This window comes from Lactuca virosa, chromosome 3 (assembly GCF_052849685.1).
Source record: "Lactuca virosa cultivar CGN04683 chromosome 3, Lactuca_virosa_CGN04683_v6, whole genome shotgun sequence".
Taxonomy (NCBI): domain Eukaryota; kingdom Viridiplantae; phylum Streptophyta; class Magnoliopsida; order Asterales; family Asteraceae; genus Lactuca; species Lactuca virosa.
Window position 1 is genome coordinate 146709357 of NC_136428.1, and position 21912 is coordinate 146731268.

The following is a 21912-nucleotide window of genomic DNA, read 5'->3' on the forward strand; positions in this document are numbered from 1 at the left end:
AGAAAAATGGAATAATTATGTTTTTGCATATGTTTTATATTCTTTTTTTAATCTATTGTACACATATTTTATTATATTATAGGGTAAATTGAGCAATTATATATTTCCATATGTTTATTTCATTTATGTTGCAAATTGGAGAAAATCGAAAACTTAGTGTCAAAACTGGAAAAAAAAATTAAAAATTAGTGTCAAAATCGCAAAAAATAAAAAAATAAAAAATGAAAACATAGTGTCTTTTGCGCCACTTTTTTTCCCGCTTCTGACATGTTATCATGTCACGCCAGCAGTGACAACCGAATGACCTGAATCAAATCGGTCAACTCGTCAGAACTGCAATAAATTGAAAACATAGTGACTTTAATTGTAACAGAAAAAAATGGTGTCAAAATAATAATAATAATAATAATAAAATGAAAAGTTAGTGACTTTTGTGTCATTTACCCTAAATTAAATTACAAATGAATAACATGAACAATGTAATAAAATGAATTATTATATTCTATCGACATATTTTGTCATCTCGAAAAATGAAATAAGTCAGTTAAAATTATAGTTTGTTATGTATAAATAGAAAAGTAAAATTGTAATGTACAAATAGAAAAGTTAAATAAATGTAAAACTATAAATAAAAAAAGATTCTATTTTATAAAAATAAGCTTTAATTAAATATTAATATATAGTTAATAAATTGTATATAAGTGCTTGCTAACTGCTTTAGGTTTAGGAGTGTTGGCGCTCCAGGCTAGAGAAAAGATAGGTTATTACTGAAACGACATTTTTGCCTAGAGGCATTTCTGATCATTGCCCTTGTATTGTTAGATATAGCATTTAGTTTAGAAAGGTCAATATACCCGGTAAGTTCTTTCATTTTTGGGCGAAGGTTGAGAAAATTTTCGGGTATACCCACATCAAGATGTTCCTCATATTTCATTTCATTAATATGCTATATGTATTCAACTAGTTAAAAAAGAATTATGTATCATTTAAAATACAAGTTTACAAAATAAATAAAAAAATATAAACCAAGAATCTTAAATAGAAATATAACAAAAAAATTTATTTAGTTATTTTTGGAATTAATTTATAATTATAATATATCATTTCATTCACATTCCTCCAAGAAAATCTATCTTTGAGAAACTTTAATAATGGAGTTTATATAAGATGATTATCATGCCGGTCCTGAAAAATTAAATATTTTTAAATGTTCAGGACGAGCCAGAAAAAAAAGCTTTGATCGTTATTATAAATTTTTAAATAAAAATATATAAAAAAAATTGGGCCAGCTGCACATTTTGTCTCCTCTTAAGGCCCCCATGATGATTATCCACATAAAAATAAAGAAAAAAAATCTAAAAAAGGTATATCTTTCACAAATAATGCTCAAATTCATGTCACTCACATATATATATATATATATATATATATATATATATATATATATATATATATATATATATATATGTTAGACCGTTATTGATTTGCTAGTGGTAGGGGCGGACTGGGGGTTCCCAACGGTTGATTTTTTTGTTACACACCTATAGGTTCATTTCTTTGGAGGCGTCCCCAAACTTCAAATGCAGCAAAGAACTAAATGTCCCCATTTGATTATTTGTTGTTTATGATATCGAAAGATTTAATTTGAAAGTATGCATTGGTTTCTTTTCCATTTAGGCTCTAATGTGCATGTTTACTACGAAACAAATGTGGTTTTAATGCATATCAAGGGGTTTGATGAAATGCCTCAGAGCATTAGATCATGGTACTTGTGCAAGGATCTGAAAAAGAATACATAGTGAATTTTGTAATTTTAGCAATGTATAAGTCATAGTACAATTTATTAAGAAATCTAGTGGTAAACAAGACGAGAAAACTCACGAGAAATTCGAGTCTGACTCGGAAAATACTCGAAATTGACTCGACTTTAATCGAGTCGAGCTCGAGCTACTCGAGTAACTTATCGAGCCCAACTCGAGTAGTAAAATATCTGGCTCATAAAACTCGCGAGCTTAATCGAGTATTTATAAATTACTTTTTTACCCTTTATATATTTTAAATTACTAAAACATTTCAACACTTCTAGCTTTTAGCTTTTAGGCGTAGGTTAAGAAGTAAGGACTTAAATTACATTTCAAAACTTTTGAGAATGTTTTTTTTTTTTTTTTTTTTGTATTTTGGATGTATGTAAAATGCAATAACATAGATGGTTGATGGTATATTGACATTAGTGGTTTATTGTGAATTTTTTGTTATTTTGAACAATGTAAAAGTTGTGGAATGTTTTTAACATTTGATGATTTTATCTTTTTATTTTTATTTTTTAATTTTAATTGCGCTGAACCGAGCTCGCAAGCCGAGCTCGATAGTAACGAGTATTAAAGGAGTCGAGTCTGAGCTTCAAATTTAGGCTCGAGGCGAGTTCGAGTCGAGCTTAGAGCTCGGGTATTTTAGGCGAGTCGAGCTTTGAGGTTAGCACTACTCGGCTCGACTCGACTCGTTTACACCCATATGTGCAAGGTTACAATAAAGTATCTAGGATGCAAATTGACTTTCAAAACTACCTATATTATTTCCTAAGTTATTATTAGTAAATTAACGATTAATAGTATGTCACTCAAAAGACAGATATTACCTCAAAGGAATTGGGTATGTTTGGCGTACTAGCTGAAAAATTAGTTGTTAGCTGAAAAATTACCTGATAGTTGAAAAACTAGTTGTTAAATAAAAAGTTAGTTGATATATGAAAAACTAGCTGATAAAAAACAGTGTTTGGTAAAATTAGCTGACAAACTAGTTGAAATATATAAAAAGACATAAAATGACATTTAAAAGAATGTGTTTCTATAATTAATTAAGGGGTATATTTGTAAAAAAAAATTAAAAAACTCTTAAAAAAAGTTAGTCTAAGTAGTTACTTTTTAGATTGTCAAAATGACAACTTAAAAAAACTCAAAAAATAAGTTAACTCGTTGTGGCGTGTCAAACACAACCCAATTTATACCTCAATGGTCAGGGGAGGATTTAGGGGGGGGGGGGGGGTCACCGGTGGCACCGGCAACCCCTGACTTTTCTACTATCGTGCAATCCCTAACTTTCACGTGCACCCCCTACTATGAAATCCTGAGTCCACCTCTGTCAATGACAAAAGAGAAAAACCAACCATCTTGTCATAGAGACAAATTAAATGAAGAAAATCTCTTTGACTCTTTTCTATGCATAATAAGATCATGTGAAAAAAGATTTGAACATATTTTGAAGATAAAATTGTATTAATGTATTACAAAATAATAACAGTACAGTTATGTTATCTTTAGTCAGCTGTCTATCGAGTCATGCAACATTTTATCTTTTACAAATACAAATAAATTTCACACATTTCATTTAATCAATGTAGATTTTAAAAGTTGAAGTCGTGTTTTTGTTATTTAGTGTGCATAAATTGCAAAAGAAGTAATCCGTTTATCATGATGAAAACATACTTACTTCTTGAATCATTTAAGAAAAATAACTTTCACACGATTTAGAAAATAGCCAAACACGTTATATTATCTCTATAAGTTATTACATGGATGAATAAAATCAAATATATTGTAGTTAACACTAAAAGTTTAAAAATATTTACGTACCTTCAATAATTAATTATTTTTAATTGTCGAGTGATTTGGTGTCCAACTCTTTCTTTAGATTTAGCCGTTTGGTAATCGGGTCTCCAACATGTATCAATAATTGTTTAAAAAACACATTACTTTTGGATTTTACATTTGGACATAACCTGTGCTTTGATAATTATTATTTATATCAGTTTTGGCAAATTCTAATGTAATATTCAATTGTTAATTTGTTATCATTAACAAGTATTGTTGATATTGAGCTTAAATTCACAATTTCTTTTTATTATTTAAAACTAGCTTCGATATCTAATAGATAATCAAACATTTTAGTAAATCAAAAACTTGAAGAAAAAAAAAAAAAAAACTGAATCTTACAAAAACCTTTCAGCATTTTCAATAATTTTACACTTTGTTCCTAAACAACCAACATACAATACCTACATCATCTTCGATTAAAAAGCCCCTGAATAAAACCAGCTGCTCCACGCTTCTTGGCCTAAAACATTATCCGAAAAAAAAAAATAATAATAAATTAAAAATATATATCATTGTATGTGTTATCTCATAGGCACACAACGTGTCTTGATATGTATTATATCAGACACATTTTGATACAGATTATATCCGACACAATGTGTCTGACATCAGACACATTGTTGTCGGACAAATTACTGTATCAAGCACAACGTGCCTGATGCAGACAGTCTGCATCAGGCACACAGGTAAAAAAAAAATACCTTAGCGTTGTTGAATAAATCATCTGCAACAGCCTCACTTTGTTTACGCTTTTTTTCTTCCTTCACAGACTCCGCTACTCCCTCATTCTCATATTCAGATCCTCTACCACAAATTTCAATTTATAAATAAATCATTCCAAAATCTTGTTACTTTATATACATGAAATAAAACCAAAATCAAATGTATGTCATCATACTTGTAAGGATTCTTTGAAAAAGGCACAAGATTGTAGAAACTATTTCCTGATTGAGTTTCCATCTGCATATAAAATTAACCTTTAAAAACAAAAACAACATAAAACAAACAATAATAATATAAATAATTACCTTTTTAAATCGTTTAAAGTCCAAAACTTGGCTTTTAGTAGGAGAAGGCAGAGAAGATGGTAAATTTGTATCTCGAATGATCAAATCTTGGCTAAAAATAACATCTGAAATCCCATTTACAGGTGTAATTTCATCATCTTTTGTATCATTTGTGGCTATATTTATGTATTCATCGGTTTTTACTGGATCTATTGGATCATGAACAATAGTTTCCACTTCATGTTGAACAGATTCTACACTATGAAAAACAGATATTTTCCCTTTTTCATCTTCAACAGATTCTAATTTTTGACTTTTAGAAGATGTAGAAACTGATATGATTTCTATTTCTGGCTCTGAATCTGCTACAATTGTCTCATCTGTGGAGCATGAAGATGTGACATGTTCTGCAATTGGAAATTAAAGATATTTTTATTTTTTATAAACTTTAAACATTTGTAATAAGCCAAATGCCAAAAAAAAAAATAGCAATGTACTTTCTAATTTTTTTTCTTATTAAAACATTGTACTTTCAAATTATTCCTTATCAGGGCATTGCACTTTTATAAAATTTACACATTATGACAATGTTGAATTATGATGACATGGCACAAGATAACAAGTTTTTATGCCATGTCATTGTCCAGATAGGATGTCCACGTTTAATATACCGCTGACATGGCATTTGCCATGTAAGCAGTACATTCATATTACACGTGGACATCCTATGTGGACAATGACATGGCATAAAAACTTGTTATCTTGTGTCATGTCATCATAATCCAACATTGTAAAAATGTGTAAATTTTATAAAAGTGCAATGCCCTGATAAGGAATAATTTGAAAGTACAATGTTTTAATAAGAAAAAAAAATTAGAAAGTATATTGCTATTTTGTATATAAAAAAGAAATATTACCAGGTGGTGATACAAAAACAACAGGATCCAGGTGTCCAGATAAAGTAGCACAAATCAAATTTATTTCACTCACTTTTGGTATAGTTGTAATAATATGTGTACACTCAAAACCCTCTTCAACAGAGATGACATGTACAACATGATTGTTTTCATCTTCTTCTAAACCCTGAAAAAAAAAGATTTTTTTTTTTTTTTAAATTTAATTGGAACATAATTTAATACAGAAAGAACGACTTAATAGAAACCTGGCTTTGGGGAATGAATTCTTCAACAGGAATAACTTTTGCACCAAATGTTTCAAGTAATGGCTGCAACTTTTCCTTAACTTTATACTGTGAAACAGTTTATAAACATAAGATTTTATAAATTAAAATGAAAAATAGAATGCATCATAAAAAAAAAAAAAGAGAATATACCTTTTCTGATGATTCCAGAAGAAAAGTGTATCCATTTAAACAATTTTCTCTAGATTCAGTGTTAGCAATTTTAACAGAAACTCCTTGCAATATCAAAGTATGAGGATCACTGTAGGGAAAAGAGTAAATATATTTTTATGATCATGTAAAAAATAATTATATAAATATTCAAAAGTGAATCAATTAAACGTTTTCTTACGAATTGCAGATGGGAATTTTGGTGTCAATACGTTTGTCTGCAAGTGACTGAATGCAATCAAACATGTTATTTAATATTTAAATACATAAAATTATTTCAAGATTTTGATTATTGAATAAAAAAATAAAGTTACCTGTATCCATTTATAACTGACAAAATGTTTTTTAGACATTATAGCATCAATTAGAACACCATTTACTGAAGCATTATCATCAAGAACAACATGTGTGCACTTTGGGCTCCATGTATTACTAATAGAAGCACCTGTAAACCATTTTGTAAATAGTAATATTATTCATTGAATATATTTTAAAAAAAAAATCAAATAACATAATTCAATTCTTGATATGATGAAGTCTACTAACCAATTGATGATATCTTTTCTTTAAGTTGTTTTAATCGTGAAGACTCAAATCCACAAAGAAAAAACACAATGGAAATAAAACTAAACCTGCAGTAACAAATTAGCAATCTTTTGTCAAGATTTTAAAGAAAAATAAAAAAATTTGTTTATAAAATTGGTATACCTGTAAGTGGCATTACCAGTTCCAAATGAAACAAGGTCTTCATCATCTAATGTTGTTTCCTTATTTGGAAACTCATGAACTTTTTCTTTTTGAGATCCAAGAGGCTTTCTGATAAAAGTTCCATACTTTGAGCAATCTTTAATCCTAATTTTGGATGATTTCTTTTTAATATTGTCAATGGAAATCATGGCATCAATGATTATTTCTGCATGAACCCGTGAAACCCCTTTATCTTTATTAACGATTATATCACATCCTATATAACAAAGAATCCAAGATTAGTAAACTTCTATGATACAAAAATGAAAGAGTAAATGAATGCAAATGGAATTGATAATTTGGATTTACCTTTTCGCCCCACTTTATATGTCCCTTTGCTAAAGAAGTAATAAGTTTCTTCCCCTGAAAATGAATTCAATTTCAATAGAAATAATAAGAGTAATTCGTTTCCCACTAATTTAAACTTTCATCTTCACAATGTTCAGGTTCCTACTATTGTCTTTTGATGATCTGATTTGTCCCAAAACTCAAAACAATACAATTCCAATTTTCTCTGATCATTTTGCCTTCGAAAGCCCTCATTTACAGTTAGTTCAAGTGTAAACGATTAATATGCCTTACATAAATGAAAAATTCGTTCTATTTTTCCTGCATCATCATCATCAACATTATTTTTTATTTTACTTTTTGCTATAAAGAGAACACCTGGTTAAAGAAAAAGGTACCCACTAAGATTGTTGGCATAATCTTGCATTCGACTAAATGCACTGAAGGTATTCGACGAAATTCCAGAAAAAAATACACTTGTTGAGTTCTTGTGTTTCAGATGAACTGGAAATACGAAGAAAAAAGATGAAGAGGGAAAGGTTAACCTGGAAGGGGGTCGGAGGGAAAGAGGCCCCAAACCATTGATGCCGTCGTTCGTCCGGAGATTCTTCGCACGTCGAAGGGGGTTTCGAGTCGATTTTGGAGAATAATATGTGACTTTTGGCCCTACTTCTTCAAAAAAAAGTTTAAAGTTTAAACCAAAAAAGTTATTTTGGATTTTCAACTATTTAAAAATTATATTAAAAAATTCGGTGAAGAATTATGATAGCTTAAAAAATAGTAATTTGGTTAATCACTAAAATCTTATAACCATTAATAACTTCAAGAAACATATTTATAATTTTCACAACAATTAGTTTGAAAATACTAACTTTGCAATAATATGATTTATGTGGGCACAAATTCTTCAAGATAAAGTTTGCAATAAAAGGAGTTTTTAACATGCGTAAATTAGAGTCGGGCAAAAGGTTTTTGTGATCTAATCCATCATGGACCAAATTTAAATTTAAAATTAAATATGTTAGATTGAGGTTTTCAATCAGTTTTAATTAAATAAATTATTTTTTTCAATTAATTGGTTTGGATTGGAGTTGAAATTTTCACCAAGATTTGGACACGTAAATCCGTTGAACTTTAAATCCTAAACTTATGCGTCACTCCATGTTATGTGATTTAGTTTTCATACAATGTTATTGGAACAATTGATTTGTTTTTAATAGTAAAAGGAATATTTATAAAAAATGTTTGGTTTTACTATAAAGTATGTCTTTATATTTATCAAAAAATTTCATTTTCTTTTTTATAACGAGTTTTTTAGGTTATTATGATATTAAATTCGTAAATAAAAATTTTAAATTTATAGTATTTTACGATTTTATCCTAAGGTTTTTTTCTTCATATTATATGTATTTATACAGAAAAACATATTTATATAAAAAGAATATTTAATTAAATATTATATTTATAAAAAAACATATTTATATAAAAAATATGTTTAATTAAATATTATATTTATGTAGGGATGGCAAAAAAGACCGAACCCGACGGGGAAACCCGAAACCCGATCATTTCGGGTCAGGTAACGGGTCGTTATTGAGTTTTTTATCGGGTTCGGGGCAGGGAGTGAGTACTCCTCGCCCCGACCCGATTATATATATATATATATATATATATATATATATATATATATATATACACACACACACACACACACACACGAATCCTTTTGATGTTAATTGCACGCATTCAAAGATAAAATACTTACTGTAGACAATCTTTTTAGTTTTTAAAAATAAGGTGTGAATGATCATTTTTTATGTTTTAACGTATTACACTAAACTTAAATCAAATAATTTTTTTAGTTATTAACAATTATTTATGTTTTGACGTATTATACTAAACTTAAATCAAATAATTTTTAATATAACGTCCAGTTTATTTTACTAAAGTGATGCATCATATTTATAATTTAAAAAGGAGGCTAGAACATGTATTTTTTATAAGACATCGGAGTACCTAAAATGGAATAAAGATTTTGTTATGAATTGTTATAAACCCAATAAGATACCCGAAACCCGACGGAAAAACCCAAAACCCAATGGGGCGCCCCGATAAGATACCCAAAAAATATCGGGTCGGGTTTGGGAAACCATGCCCCGCCCCGAACCCGCCCCGTTGCCATTCCTATATTTATGTTGCTTTTAAATGTTATTTTTTTATATATGATTTTTTATTTGGTTATACCGTTTAAAATTTGAAAATATGTTTTTAAACACATAAATACATATTATTTTTTAGAAATATAAATACATAAAATAGTTTTTTTTGGATAACTAACCTAAAAGTCAGAGGGTTATCTTAGCCTTAAACAAAAGAGCGAGGGGCCAAGGTGAGGTTCGTGTAAAAGTAAAAGGAGACACACTCTCGTGTGACCTTGATGGTTCATGAGCAGTAGTAGACTCCGATTACCCTCGAATACTCCTTTGTTCGATTCGATTACAGAATACGCAAGGAACAACAAGCGGCAACACTGTCGTCTTAGAGCCACTTTGCCATTCCCTTCCAAAATTATCGAGGTATGGCCAAAGAAATTGATGTTCTTGTGCGAAAACCCTTACTTATACATATCGCATGCTACCTGTTTGATAAAAGTCCTCAATGAATAAACTGTGTGTGATGTACTACCACTCTTTCCTTCCCACGATTAGATTCTGCTTAGAAAAAGAATTGCAAGTTCCAAATGTAGTGTCGAATGATGCAATGTCATCAATGTCAGGACTCACAGTGGCACATGCTCTTGATTATAGTTCTCGGAAGGTGGACTCCATCTTTGTATTTGATGAACTAATCACTAACCTTGTAATTCTTCTTAATTTGTTTCAGTTATTAAGAAATCATCCCAAACAGTTAATCTCTTCAGTTTAGAACTTTATCCATCATACACACTACACAAAAACCAAGTATGACCCCTGTTTCATCTAAGCAGTACACAGGTAAATTTATCTTTCATTCTCTCTACAATCGTTTTTATACTCTCAATCAATTTAATTATCTTCATTCATCAATCAAATTCATCTAATCTATAATTTAATCACAGATGATGTAAGCTTGCTAATGGTGTTAATCGACACAAATCCATTGTTCTGGAGCTCAACTGCTACCCCTTTCTCATTCTCCAAGTTTCTATCTCAAGTAAACAAAATCTTTTCATAACACTCTTATAAAACTACAAAAACCCATGTGAAAAACAATTAATTTATGAAAAATAATGTTAGGTTCTTTCGTTCTTGAACTCAATTATTCTACTAAATCAACTGAATCAAGTGGTGGTGATAGCAACTGGATTCAATTCTTGTGATTACATATATGATTCTTCATTGGGTCATGGTAACCTAAGAGCTGAAACATTGTTGCAAAAATTAGAAGAGTTTGTGATTAAAGATGAAGAGCTTAATAAGCAAGAATCAGTTGATGGAATTGGATCTTCTTTGCTTTCAGGATCTCTTTCAATGGCACTTTGTTGTATCCTTTTTCATAATTTCCACCATTTTGTGTTTTTCTTATGTTTTTTACTACTTTCATTTCTTTTTATCACAACATTTTAGTATTTTTAATATATAAAAAGATTGTTTAAAATAACCACAATGATTAGACATACAAAGAGTATTTCGTTCTGGATCAATTCATCCACAACCTCGGGTAATTCTTCTGAATTCATCAATTAGTTTATAAATTATAATTTAAATATTACCTATTAATTTAATTAATCTGATAAATAATGACAGATTTTGTGTTTACATGGATCACAAGATGGACCTGGACAGTATGTCTCTCAACTTTCTTTTTCTTTTTTTTTTTTTAAATTTCTTTTTCCTTTTATTCTAACAAAAAGATTTTATATTTTTTAGATATGTTGCCATTATGAATTCAATTTTTTCTGCTCAAAGATCAATGGTGCCTATAGATTCATGTGTTATTGGGTCACAACATTCTGCATTCCTGCAACAGGTGAGTAAATTACAAATTTGTCCCTCTGCTTATCTGTTAAGTTTATGAAAATGACCATTCTGCCCTTACTTGAATATATATATATATATATATATATATATATATATATATATATATATATTGCTGTTATTTGATTTTTAGGCTTCTTATATAACTGGAGGTGTATATCTGAAGCCACAACAGTTAGAAGGATTGTTCCAGTATCTAACAGTATGTTGAAATATTCCACCCTGGCATATATTTTAAATATATATTTTTTCTTTTAAAGAAACTAAATTAAAGATTATATATATATATATATATATATATATATATATATATATATATTTTCATATGCAGACAGTATTTGCAACAGATTTGCATTCACGAAACTTCTTACAACTTCCTAAGCCTGTTGGTGTAGATTTTCGTGCTTCGTAAGTTTTTTTTTTTTTTTTTTAATATATATTATTAAATGCTAGAAGTTAATTTAATTTAATTTTATTTATTTATTTTTTAAAATGCAGGTGTTTTTGTCACAAAAATACGATTGATATGGGGTATATTTGCTCTGTTTGTCTATCTATTTTCTGTAAGCATCACAAGAAATGTTCAACTTGTGGGTGAGTAATAAGTATGATTTTAACGTTAATTATTATCATCAGTTCATATTTTGTTAATTATTATTAATTATAAATTGAAATTTATGGGTTTTATAAATGGGAGTACAGGTCAGCTTTTGGTCAACCCCAAACAAGTGTCTCCACATCAAATCAAAAGAGAAAAGCTCCTGATAGTTAAACTTAAACCATGTTGTTAATTAAAGCTTCTTTGTATGAAAAAAGAAGTGGTTTGCTGAATTTTGTAGGCAGTTGTCATAATTACTAAACTTACTTTTTGATGAGTTGTAAAAAAGTTTGATTATTTGATTCCTATAAACTTATTAACACTTTGGTTTCTAGTTTTCATCTTTTTATTTTGAGCAAGTTATGAATTTCGTTAATGTTTTGTCAAAAAATTATGTAGGCCATTTAAGGTGTAAATATTAAATTTTTAGACCTCTTTTAGGAATTCTCACATCATTACAAGTAGGCCATTTATTTGGTTAAACTCAAATTGCTTGATGTTGATAAGAACTAATTGGATAATATAGCAATATTCATACTTAACAAATATATCATCCAAGGAGAAATTAAAAGATTGTTTTATTAAATTACAAGAATCATCCTTGTGGTTCGGTTCAATCTTACGTGTTTTGTCCCTTCATAAATGTGTGCGTTCTTGTGTATGTTTGTGTGGCTGTTTTTATGTGAAAAAAAAAATCAATATTCCGAATTATAACATTGTCTTTCAAAGTACATTCCTATAACTAGGAACCGTTCATAAATGTGTGCCTTCTTGTGTATGTGTGTTATGTTTGTTTATGTTTGTGTGGCTGCTTTTGTGAAAGGTCGCAGCATGTGTTGCATTTCATATACATTGCATAGCATGGAATTACATTTGCATCATGAGTCTATTGTTTATACTTAAAGTGGTATTGATGAGTTGAGATTTCCTTGTGAGATAGTATCATTGTTACACACTATGCTATTTGTTTATAGTTACTATGTTGAAATGTGTTTTAGGAATGGAGTTTGTTAAGAAGGGAAAGGGGTCCACTTCGACCAAGATTAAAAGATCTACAAGATTGCTTAGCTTTTATGTTCATGTTGGAAACCCTACTCATTGTCTTATTCATGTTTTTATGTGTGTTGTGTATGCGGTGCAAATGTAGAGTCTCTTTGAGACAAAGTTACATTTTTTTGTGAATGATTTAAGGGCTATTTGATATACCATTACTGGTTCGGGTCTGACTCGGTTAGATTAAACTGTTTGATACTACAATTAAAAATCTTTGTTTTGGTTCTATAACCTCTGATATGCCTATTCTTGTGTCTGATGAGAGACTGAGTATGACTCAATCAGGCATTGACTCATTCGGTCGCTATCAAACAACCCTTTATAGTAGATATTGTAAACCATTTAAATGAAAATTTCATTGTGCTTTTCACCGGGTCTTGGTGTTACATTATTATGCAACAAGTCTCAAAATTCATTTTATAAAGTTTATTATTTATATTTTATTTTAATTTTTTAACTAATGTATTCAACCTCAATCAACTATATTTGTTTTGATTATTGTACTACAAATGATATTTATATATCTTTAAGAACCTCCAATTCTCAACAAAGATGAGAATGATATAATCATATAACATAATTTTGTAAAATTTGTAGACCATTGAACATAACATTTGATTGTATACGTATTCATCAAACTTAATTTTCTTGGTTCATTTTCCCCCTTTAAATTATGAAAGCAGGTCTTAGCAAATTGCAAATATTAGACCACTTCTATTATATTTTAGTATTTTCGACTTCAATTTCCCCCAAATTCTCATTAGTATGAATATTTTGCTATTCAATGCAATCGAACTCATACGTCATCTCCTTGATTGACTCAACAATCAATTTTATACCAATCCTCTCAATCAATCTGTATTAATAAATAAGTTTCATTCTTTAGAAAATGTTTGGGTGAATATTATCACATAATTGAAATTAAAAGGACCAAAGAGTAGTATCAAAAATACACCACTAAATTTCATACATAAACTGTTTTTCTATTTCAAACACCATAGTGGTCCAATATATCACTGTCTACCTTTTTCAAACACCAAAAGTCCAAAAGTGGCATCAACCCCATCAAAAAAACATGCACCAAAATCCACATTCATATGTATATATGGTTGATTATCCATTAGAAGACCTAAAAAGAGACTTTAAAGCTTCAATCTTTCGAAGACATGCTTCAGCTTTCTGAATGGCGCCACTTATTCCTTCTTCTGCTCTTCTTCTTCTTCCTGATCTTTTCGTCTTCCCTTCTTCCCTCTCTACCTTCATCCTCTCCCGTTTCCTACTTGACGACTCTATAATTTACCAAAATCAATGAATCCTCAGCAACAAATATAAAGTTCGAAAGAGTAATTAAATCATCAAAATGAAACTGAAGATCCAACCTTGAGTGAGGATAGATAGATGAAACTGCTGCTGCTGCTGTTTTCGTTCGAAAGATTGTTGTTGTTCTTCTTCATCGAAAAGCTGTATGAATGATTTGAGCTCGAGCTTCAGAAGTTGAAATCGAGTCGGGTGTTGAGCTTCGAGGATCTTGAGTTCTTGCTCGGCGAGCTCTTTCATCTTCTTGTGGATGCAGAGCAGAGTGTGACGGACTGGTGAGTGGTTTAAATGGAAATGGCGGACACAGGTTTTTAGGAGACCTGCCGTTGTAGCCCACACTGTACGAAAAGGAAAAGCTTTTTGTTTTGTTACATATCCCAATATTTATTTCCTTCTTTTTTGTTTTATCTCTATAAGGCTTGAGGGAGTCCAGGCTTGAGGGAGTGGACTCGCCACCCCTCTCACCAAACAATATGCTAAGATATCAAACACCACTCCAGCAAATAGTGAGAGGAAAGAAAAGAGAGAAGATGTAATGGTTGATTATGATTGGTTCATAGCTATTGTTATTTTTATCTTTTTTTTTTCTTTAAAATAAACCTTATTAATTTATCACACCACCACTCCGTACCAAATGCTAAGAGTTAGTTGCTAAGAAAGAATAATGATGTGACACTCAAAATAATGAGTTAGTTGCTAAACAATAACTTCAACGTTTTAAAATATACGGAGTATTTTTTTTAAGAAAATTATATATTTCTGATTACGGTTAATGACTAGAAAGGTAACGAATTTTGGTCTTTGTCCACATTTAGGTAACCATATTTTTTTCGTTCACATTTTGACCATTGAACTTGTTTGACATGTTCAAAATAGGGTAATATGACCGGTAATTAGCGGTAATATTACCTTATTATGAACAGGCCAAACAAATTTACTGGTCAAATGTGTACAAAAAAAACATGGTTACCTAAATATGGACAAAAATCAAACTTCCTTACCTATTTTGGTAATATTGGATTCTTTATGTTAAGTGCAAGTAGTCATAAGATCTATTGATGTGAAATGAAATTAGGTTGTCCGGTCTTTTGTATGAGGAGATGGTTAAGTCTTGGGTCAACCCAGTTTAGGCCCAACTAGTTAGTAGGTTGTATACGCTTAAGGGGTTAGGTTGTATGTGTTTTAAAGATCGAGCAACACAACTTAGCCCATGACTAGCCGAGACTAAACTGGGTTAGACCAAGCCTAACCTAATTGTTCATTGACTGTCGGAGCCTGATCCCAGAGCACACAGTCCCTAAGACGGTTCTTGTCCAGTATTACCAAAACGGGTAAGAAACTTTTGTTTTTGTCTGTATTTAGGTAACCATGTTTTTTTCGTACACATTTAACCAATAAACTTGTTTGACATGTTCATAATAGGGTAATATTACCGTAATTACCGGTCATATTACCCTATTTTGAACAGATTAAACAAGTTCAATGGTCAAATATAAACGAAAAAAACATGGTTACCTAAATGTGGACAAAAACAAAAGTTTGTTACCTTTCTAGGTCATTAACCCTTCCGATTAAAGTTAGAGGACAATAGGAAAATATTGTAATATTGTATTATTTACTATTTAGGTAACATAAATAGAGAAAGTGTTATTAGTTTTTGCGCAAGCAAATATAATATTCAGTTTTATAAGTAATTGTGTATTGTATAAGTTATGATATGTATTAATCAAATATCTAAAATATTCTTTAATGCATATTTGGTCACAGTGTACTTTGCGTGTTCCTTGAAAATACATTTGGAAAAATTCTACATCTTCATAAATTAGCGGTTGTCTTGTCGATTTGAGTTTGGTTAAAATTGATCCTTTAAGACGACTAAGTATGGCTAGTCGAGGGGCGTTATGGCATACATAGCACGCCTTCAACGACGTAAACATCGTCCCCTAGCCGTTATGTGGTCTTCCGTTGTAACATAAAGAGCCTTAATGTGGTTTTTTTCTTTAGGAAAATGGCTTATGAGGGTAACAAATTGTTGGACTTGTTCTCATTTAGTCCCTTATCTTTTCTTTTTGTCCTTATTATACCATTGAACTTAATATTCCTGCTCATCAAAACCCTCGCGACCGGTTGTTGTAGGTTACTTCTTATGTGGCTATTACGTGGCATTATGTGGCATACACTTGGCTTATTAAATGCAAGTCATACAATATTAAGCTACAATATGCGTTATTCTCATCAATTGTGCCCTAGATCGTCATGGATGCTTCTTCTTCTTCTATCTCTTCCAAACGAAATGCTGAATTTTAACCTGAAAATCCTTGTTATTGTGGGTTACGATCTCGCGTACGAACTTCACGAACTAAAGACAATCCAGAAAAAAATTCAGATTGTGCCCTAACTCCATGGTAAATCAAATGTTTTTACTTTTTGGTTTAATCTTCTTTCTTTAACCAATTTGTTACTTTTTTCAAGAATGAAGGACCAAAATGTAAGTTCTGGGAATGGTTGGAGCCTGAAACCCCTAAAATGAAGTCAGTTCTGGGAAGGACCAAAAAGAACTTTGCAATTTAACCCTCAAAGTTTCTACATTGGAAAACGAGATCAACATATGCAAGATGGAGATGGAACAAGAAAATTTGGTTGTTAGACAAGAGTTTGAAAAATTCAAATGGAAGCTATTTACTCACAAAGTTCTGATGATTGTGTTATTTCTGTTGTTTGTGTTTAAGAAGTAGTTAGTGAAGTTATATTCAAAGACTAAATTTAACCCTTAATGTTGTATTTTGTTTGATGTATTAAGACTAAATCTTTTTGATTAATGATAGTTTGATGTTTTGACTCGTTTCAAAGAAATATTAATGTCTTTACTAGGTTAGTGATCACCATTGGGTGGTGATCAATGCTTCCTTCTTTCTTCAAAACATTCCTCTTCAACCATATCTTGGTAATTCTTTCTGAGTATTTTCGTATCCTCTTCCCAGTTGCAACAGGTTGAGCAGAGACATCATTAACATGATCATCTACTTGAACATGAACATGTGGAGCATGATCATCTACTTGAACATCATCAACAAGTGGAGCAGGATCATCTACTTAAACATCATCAACAGGTTGAGCAGGATCATCCACTTGAACTAGTTCCACTTGATCCTCCACTTGTACTGGTTCCACAGTACCTGCTATACAAAGGTGTAATTAATGAGTTGGATGTTGTAGTATAATTAAATTGTTTTAATAGCATACCTTTATCTTTTTTACATTTTTAGCTTTCTTCTTTTTTGGCCTTGAAGTGGATGCTACACATTCTGATCTTGTAGGACATGTTGATCTATTGTGGCCCTTTTCTCTACAAATGGTGCATCTCATAATTGCACCTGCTTTTGAGATAGTATGCCTTGTTTTCCCCTTACTTTCCCTCTCAGATTGATCCCTTTTTCCTTTTAAGGTTGGCCTTCCTGGTAACCTTCTTTTTTATGGAGGCAATGGCTTCATGTAGGGAACTTCAGGCCACATGGAACTACCATTAAGTGGATTAATGGTATGGTTGTAACAAGTCAAGAACATGATTGTATGGAACCATGGTGCAACATAATCCTTTCCATTCCTATTGAGGTATGAAATGCCAGCCACTACATGCACACATGGGATACCTGATACTTGCCAAGATCTACATCCACATGTGTTGCTGGTAAGGTCCACAACATATCCATCATTTCCAAGCCTAACCTCATATTTTTGTATCCTATAAGGTATAACTCCCCAAAATATGTCCATAAAAGTAACAAGTTCTATTAATCTTATAGATTTGATAATAATACTTATAAAATAGAAGTTATATCATACCTTTGATGTTTCTTTAACTTTGATATATTTAATCTTATAGATGGGCATATTTTTAAATTACCCCAACTATGTCCCTCTAGCAACATTTTATACATCCTCTCCATTGCATAAATCCGAATCTCTTCCAACATGGTGAGGAGTGGCCTCTTCCTAGCAAGATCAATAACATAGTTGAAACTTTTTGATATGTCATTCTCATAAGCATCACAAGCCCTATCCACTTCAAAGAATGCCCTGCACCAACTTTTAGGGCCCCTTTCCATGAGGTGTTCATAAGCCAAAGGGTCAACTTTTTATGGAATTTATTTATGCCTCAAATTTAGGTTGAGTAGTACTAGCAGCAGCAGCCCAAAAAAACTTCCTATATTGTTCACCTTTGAATCTTTTCTTGAAGTTAGCATAGATGCGCCTAGCACATTGTCTATGCTCTGCTGCTGGAACCCTTTCTTTGACAGCCTCTATTAATCCCTGAAAGAAAACATGGAATATGTGACACAACAAAAATATTCATCTGAAACAAAACATAACAAAAAATATACCTTGTGTTGGTCTGTTATGAGGTTCAATCCATGACCAAGTCCCATTTCAGTGTCATCCAACAGGAGGTTAAGAAACCACTTCCATGTTTCCTTATTTTCAACTGCCACCAAAACCCATGCAATAGGGAAGATGTGGTTATTTGCATCCCTACCCATAGTTGTTAACAGTTGGCCTCTACATATACCCTTTAAAAAACAAGCATCTACCCCTATTACCCTCCTACATGCTACAATCCAACCATCCTTCACACCCTTAAAACATACATTTTAGAAAAGTAAGTGGTGGAATCAGGCATGACATTCATATCTATCTTTACTGTTGAACCAAGATTTGTCCTCATTATTTATTCTCCATAACTCCATACTTTACCATAATGTTCTATCAAACTACCATCTATTTCATCCAAAGCATATCTCTTAGTATTTCTATATTGAGTCACACTAAGAATCAAGTTAAACTTTGTACTTACCTTGGCTTTCATTTTCCTTATGCTTATTTTGGGGTTCTTCAAAAGCTAATTCTTAAAATGCTTTCCAATCCATTTATATGTTACAGTGGAACCAAGTTTGAAGACTCTTGAACAATTATGGTCATCAACTAAGGACTTAATCTGGAAAGACCTTTCACTACTCATCCATGAAGCCCACAGTCTAAAAGGACAAGATGGGTTCTTGTTATCCCTACAACATCTTACTAATAACCTCTAATTATCATTTTTTTCATAATAAAGGTTGTAGCCATTCTTCACTGCATAGTTAGCCACACAATTTTTCAATTCCAGAGGGTTAGAGAATCTCGTAGCTAGAACTGGCACCATTTTGTCCCATTTCTGGTTCTCATTATGGACAGGGTACACTGGTTTGTCATCCCTATTTTTGGTTTCAACCTCATCATTTGTATCCTTACAAATACCTGACACCCGGTGTAAGAATTCATCACCAATAGTCTTGTCAAAAGAAGGAATGTAATCATCTGCTTCATGCTCCTATGGAATATCATCAGAAAGTTGTGAGTCGTTATCATCATCCGTGTCTTGCTCAGAATAATGGCCTTCATCATCTTCTACTACTTCCATATCAGCCCAATCAAGTATAGGTTCATTTTCGTGGTCTACGTTGTAACGCCCGCAGATCCAGACTAGTCAGTTAAGACACAATAAGCGGCGAAAATGATTTTTTGATAGAAGTTTATTTAGAATAAATAATCTTAACAAAGTTGTAGTATATGTCACAAGGGTTCCGTACATATAAAGAACGCCGAAATCCGAGTTGCAACGAAGAAGTTATGGTCTGTCAAAGTTTCGCGACAAAACCGGCACGACACTGCGTGACGTAAATAGTGAATTTACGATAGAAGACTTTTTATCCTTAGCAATCTAAATGAAAGTCGTAGTGTTCGTTAAAATGAGAGCGTGCATAAAAAGAACGCCCAAATCTGACTTCGTATGAGGAAGTTATAATTTTTCTAAGTTTCGGCTTAGCAGTATGCAGCCCGGAGTTCGAATATTGGATCAAACGATTTCTGACCGACACAACCTAAATGAGAATCGAAGGTCTCGTTAATAGTAGCTCAACGGTAAAAAGACAGACGAAAACGGACGTCGGATGAAGAAATTACGAATTTTTAACAAACTTTCCTGTCCCGGCCTGTTAAAAATATAACTTTAAAAATAAATTCAAAATTAGCCGATGGAGTCTAAACGGAAGTTGTAGAGTACGTCTCTACCTACGCGTGTATATAAAGAACGTCGAAAACGGAGCCCGTATGCGAAAGTTATGAATTTTTGAAGTCAGAACGGCAAAATGCGAGCTGGATGCGAGGGGTACGCCCCACATACGAGGATGGGTACGCTGCGTGTTTTGACTTCTCCTACGGTCCGAAATAAGCCACGAAGCTCCAGCCGGTGTCCAACACGTGCTACGACCGGCGTAGATCCGAGGTACGCCCCACGTACTGTGAGGCCTCTCGGCCTATAAAAGGGGTGCGAGGGCCAACCGATTTTTCACACATTTTGACATCTCTTTCTCACTCTGCTCTCTCTCTCTCTCTCTCTCTAGCCACCCTAATCCACCCCGAAGCCTAGGGAACCTCCCTAGCACTAGAAGAAAGCCCCGGAGAGCCCGAAGGCTTCGAGAAGAAAAGAGTTTTTTGGTTTGAAACTCTGCCCGCGTAGAGCCCGGTTTTCAAGCAAACTTCTTGGTTTCGTCAAAGAAGATTATTTTGAGAAGCGAAGTGTTGTCCGAATCATCACCTCATCAAGTAAGTGCATAGTCTCTTTCATGATCATGATTTTAATACAAGTATTAATTAAAGTATTAATATCTGTTAAAGAGTTAAATATTTGTTAAAGAGTTTATGTGTGCATATTATCTGTTTACTTGAGATCTGTGCTAGATGAAAGATTTAAACTTCTTTGTTTTTCAGATCTAAACCGTAGATGTATTTTGTTTTCAGATCTGAACCTTTTCTTTAGATCTAGACTGTAGATGTATTTTGTTTTCAGATCTGAACCTTTTCTTCAGATCTAGACTGTAGATGTATTTTGTTTTCAGATCTGAACCTTTTCTTCAGATTTAGACTGTAGATGTATTTTGTTTTCAGATCTGAACCTTTTCTTCAGATCTAGACTGTTGATGTATTTTGTTTTCAGATCTGAACCTTTTTCTTCAGATCTAGGCTGTAGATGTATTTTGTTTTTCAGATCTAGACCTTTTTCTTCAGATCTGAACCGTATATGTAATTTCTTTTCAGATCTAAACTTTTTCTTCAGATCTGAACTTTATATGTATTTTATATCTACGAATATGTTGGGTAGAACATGGGTGATGAAATAGTTGGTTTTGATACTGCCTGAAATACGTGTTAAGAGCATATCTGATAAATATATGATTTTAGATCTAGACTGTAGATGTATTTTGTTTTCAGATCTGAACCTTTTCTTCAGATCTAGACTGTAGATGTATTTTGTTTTCAGATCTGAACCTTTTCTTCAGATCTAGACTGTAGATGTATTTTGTTTTCAGATATGAACCTTTTCTTCAGATCTAGACTGTTGATGTATTTTGTTTTCAGATCTGAACCTTTTTCTTCAGATCTAGGCTGTAGATGTATTTTGTTTTTCAGATCTAGACCTTTTTCTTCAGATCTGAACCGTATATGTAATTTCTTTTCAGATCTAAACTTTTTCTTCAGATCTGAACTTTATATGTATTTTATATCTACGAATATGTTGGGTAGAACATGGGTGATGAAATAGTTGGTTTTGATACTGCCTGAAATACGTGTTAAGAGCATATCTGATAAATATATGATGATTTAGGATACAGAGTAGACCTAAATAAATTAAGAGGGATATTGGGTAGTATCTCCTTGTTAGTACAAATAAGATATACACGGAGGGAATAACTTTAAAACTTGTCATCTATCTGAGAGTATGGATTAGACTTAGTCAGTTGTCCTTAGTCCGAGAGTATGGTTAGGACATAGTTACTTGTTTTTAGAT

The 21912-nt window shown here is 31.8% G+C and overlaps 2 protein-coding genes across 2 annotated transcripts; one reads left to right on the plus strand and one right to left on the minus strand.

Moving 5' to 3' along the window:
- Nucleotides 1-3970: 3970 nt before the first annotated feature.
- On the minus strand, nt 3971-7723 carry NBS1 (nijmegen breakage syndrome 1). Its single transcript, XM_079085695.1, has 13 exons — nt 7589-7723; nt 7065-7118; nt 6717-6972; nt 6555-6640; nt 6323-6453; nt 6190-6236; nt 5991-6099; nt 5820-5906; nt 5575-5740; nt 4679-5064; nt 4549-4610; nt 4352-4454; nt 3971-4110 (listed from the first exon to the last, which is right to left on the minus strand). Exons 1-13 carry the CDS (start codon nt 7623-7625, stop codon nt 4057-4059), a joined length of 1578 nt encoding a protein of 525 aa, XP_078941821.1. The 5' UTR covers nt 7626-7723; the 3' UTR covers nt 3971-4056.
- A 1705-nt stretch (nt 7724-9428) lies between these two features.
- LOC145162660 (basal transcription factor complex subunit-like protein) lies at nt 9429-11991 on the plus strand. Its single transcript, XM_079081740.1, has 11 exons — nt 9429-9619; nt 9927-10036; nt 10141-10235; nt 10319-10565; nt 10696-10742; nt 10829-10866; nt 10952-11051; nt 11193-11261; nt 11391-11467; nt 11558-11653; nt 11762-11991. Exons 2-11 carry the CDS (start codon nt 10006-10008, stop codon nt 11829-11831), a joined length of 870 nt encoding a protein of 289 aa, XP_078937866.1. The 5' UTR covers nt 9429-9619; nt 9927-10005; the 3' UTR covers nt 11832-11991.
- The last annotated feature ends 9921 nt before the right edge of the window (nt 11992-21912 follow it).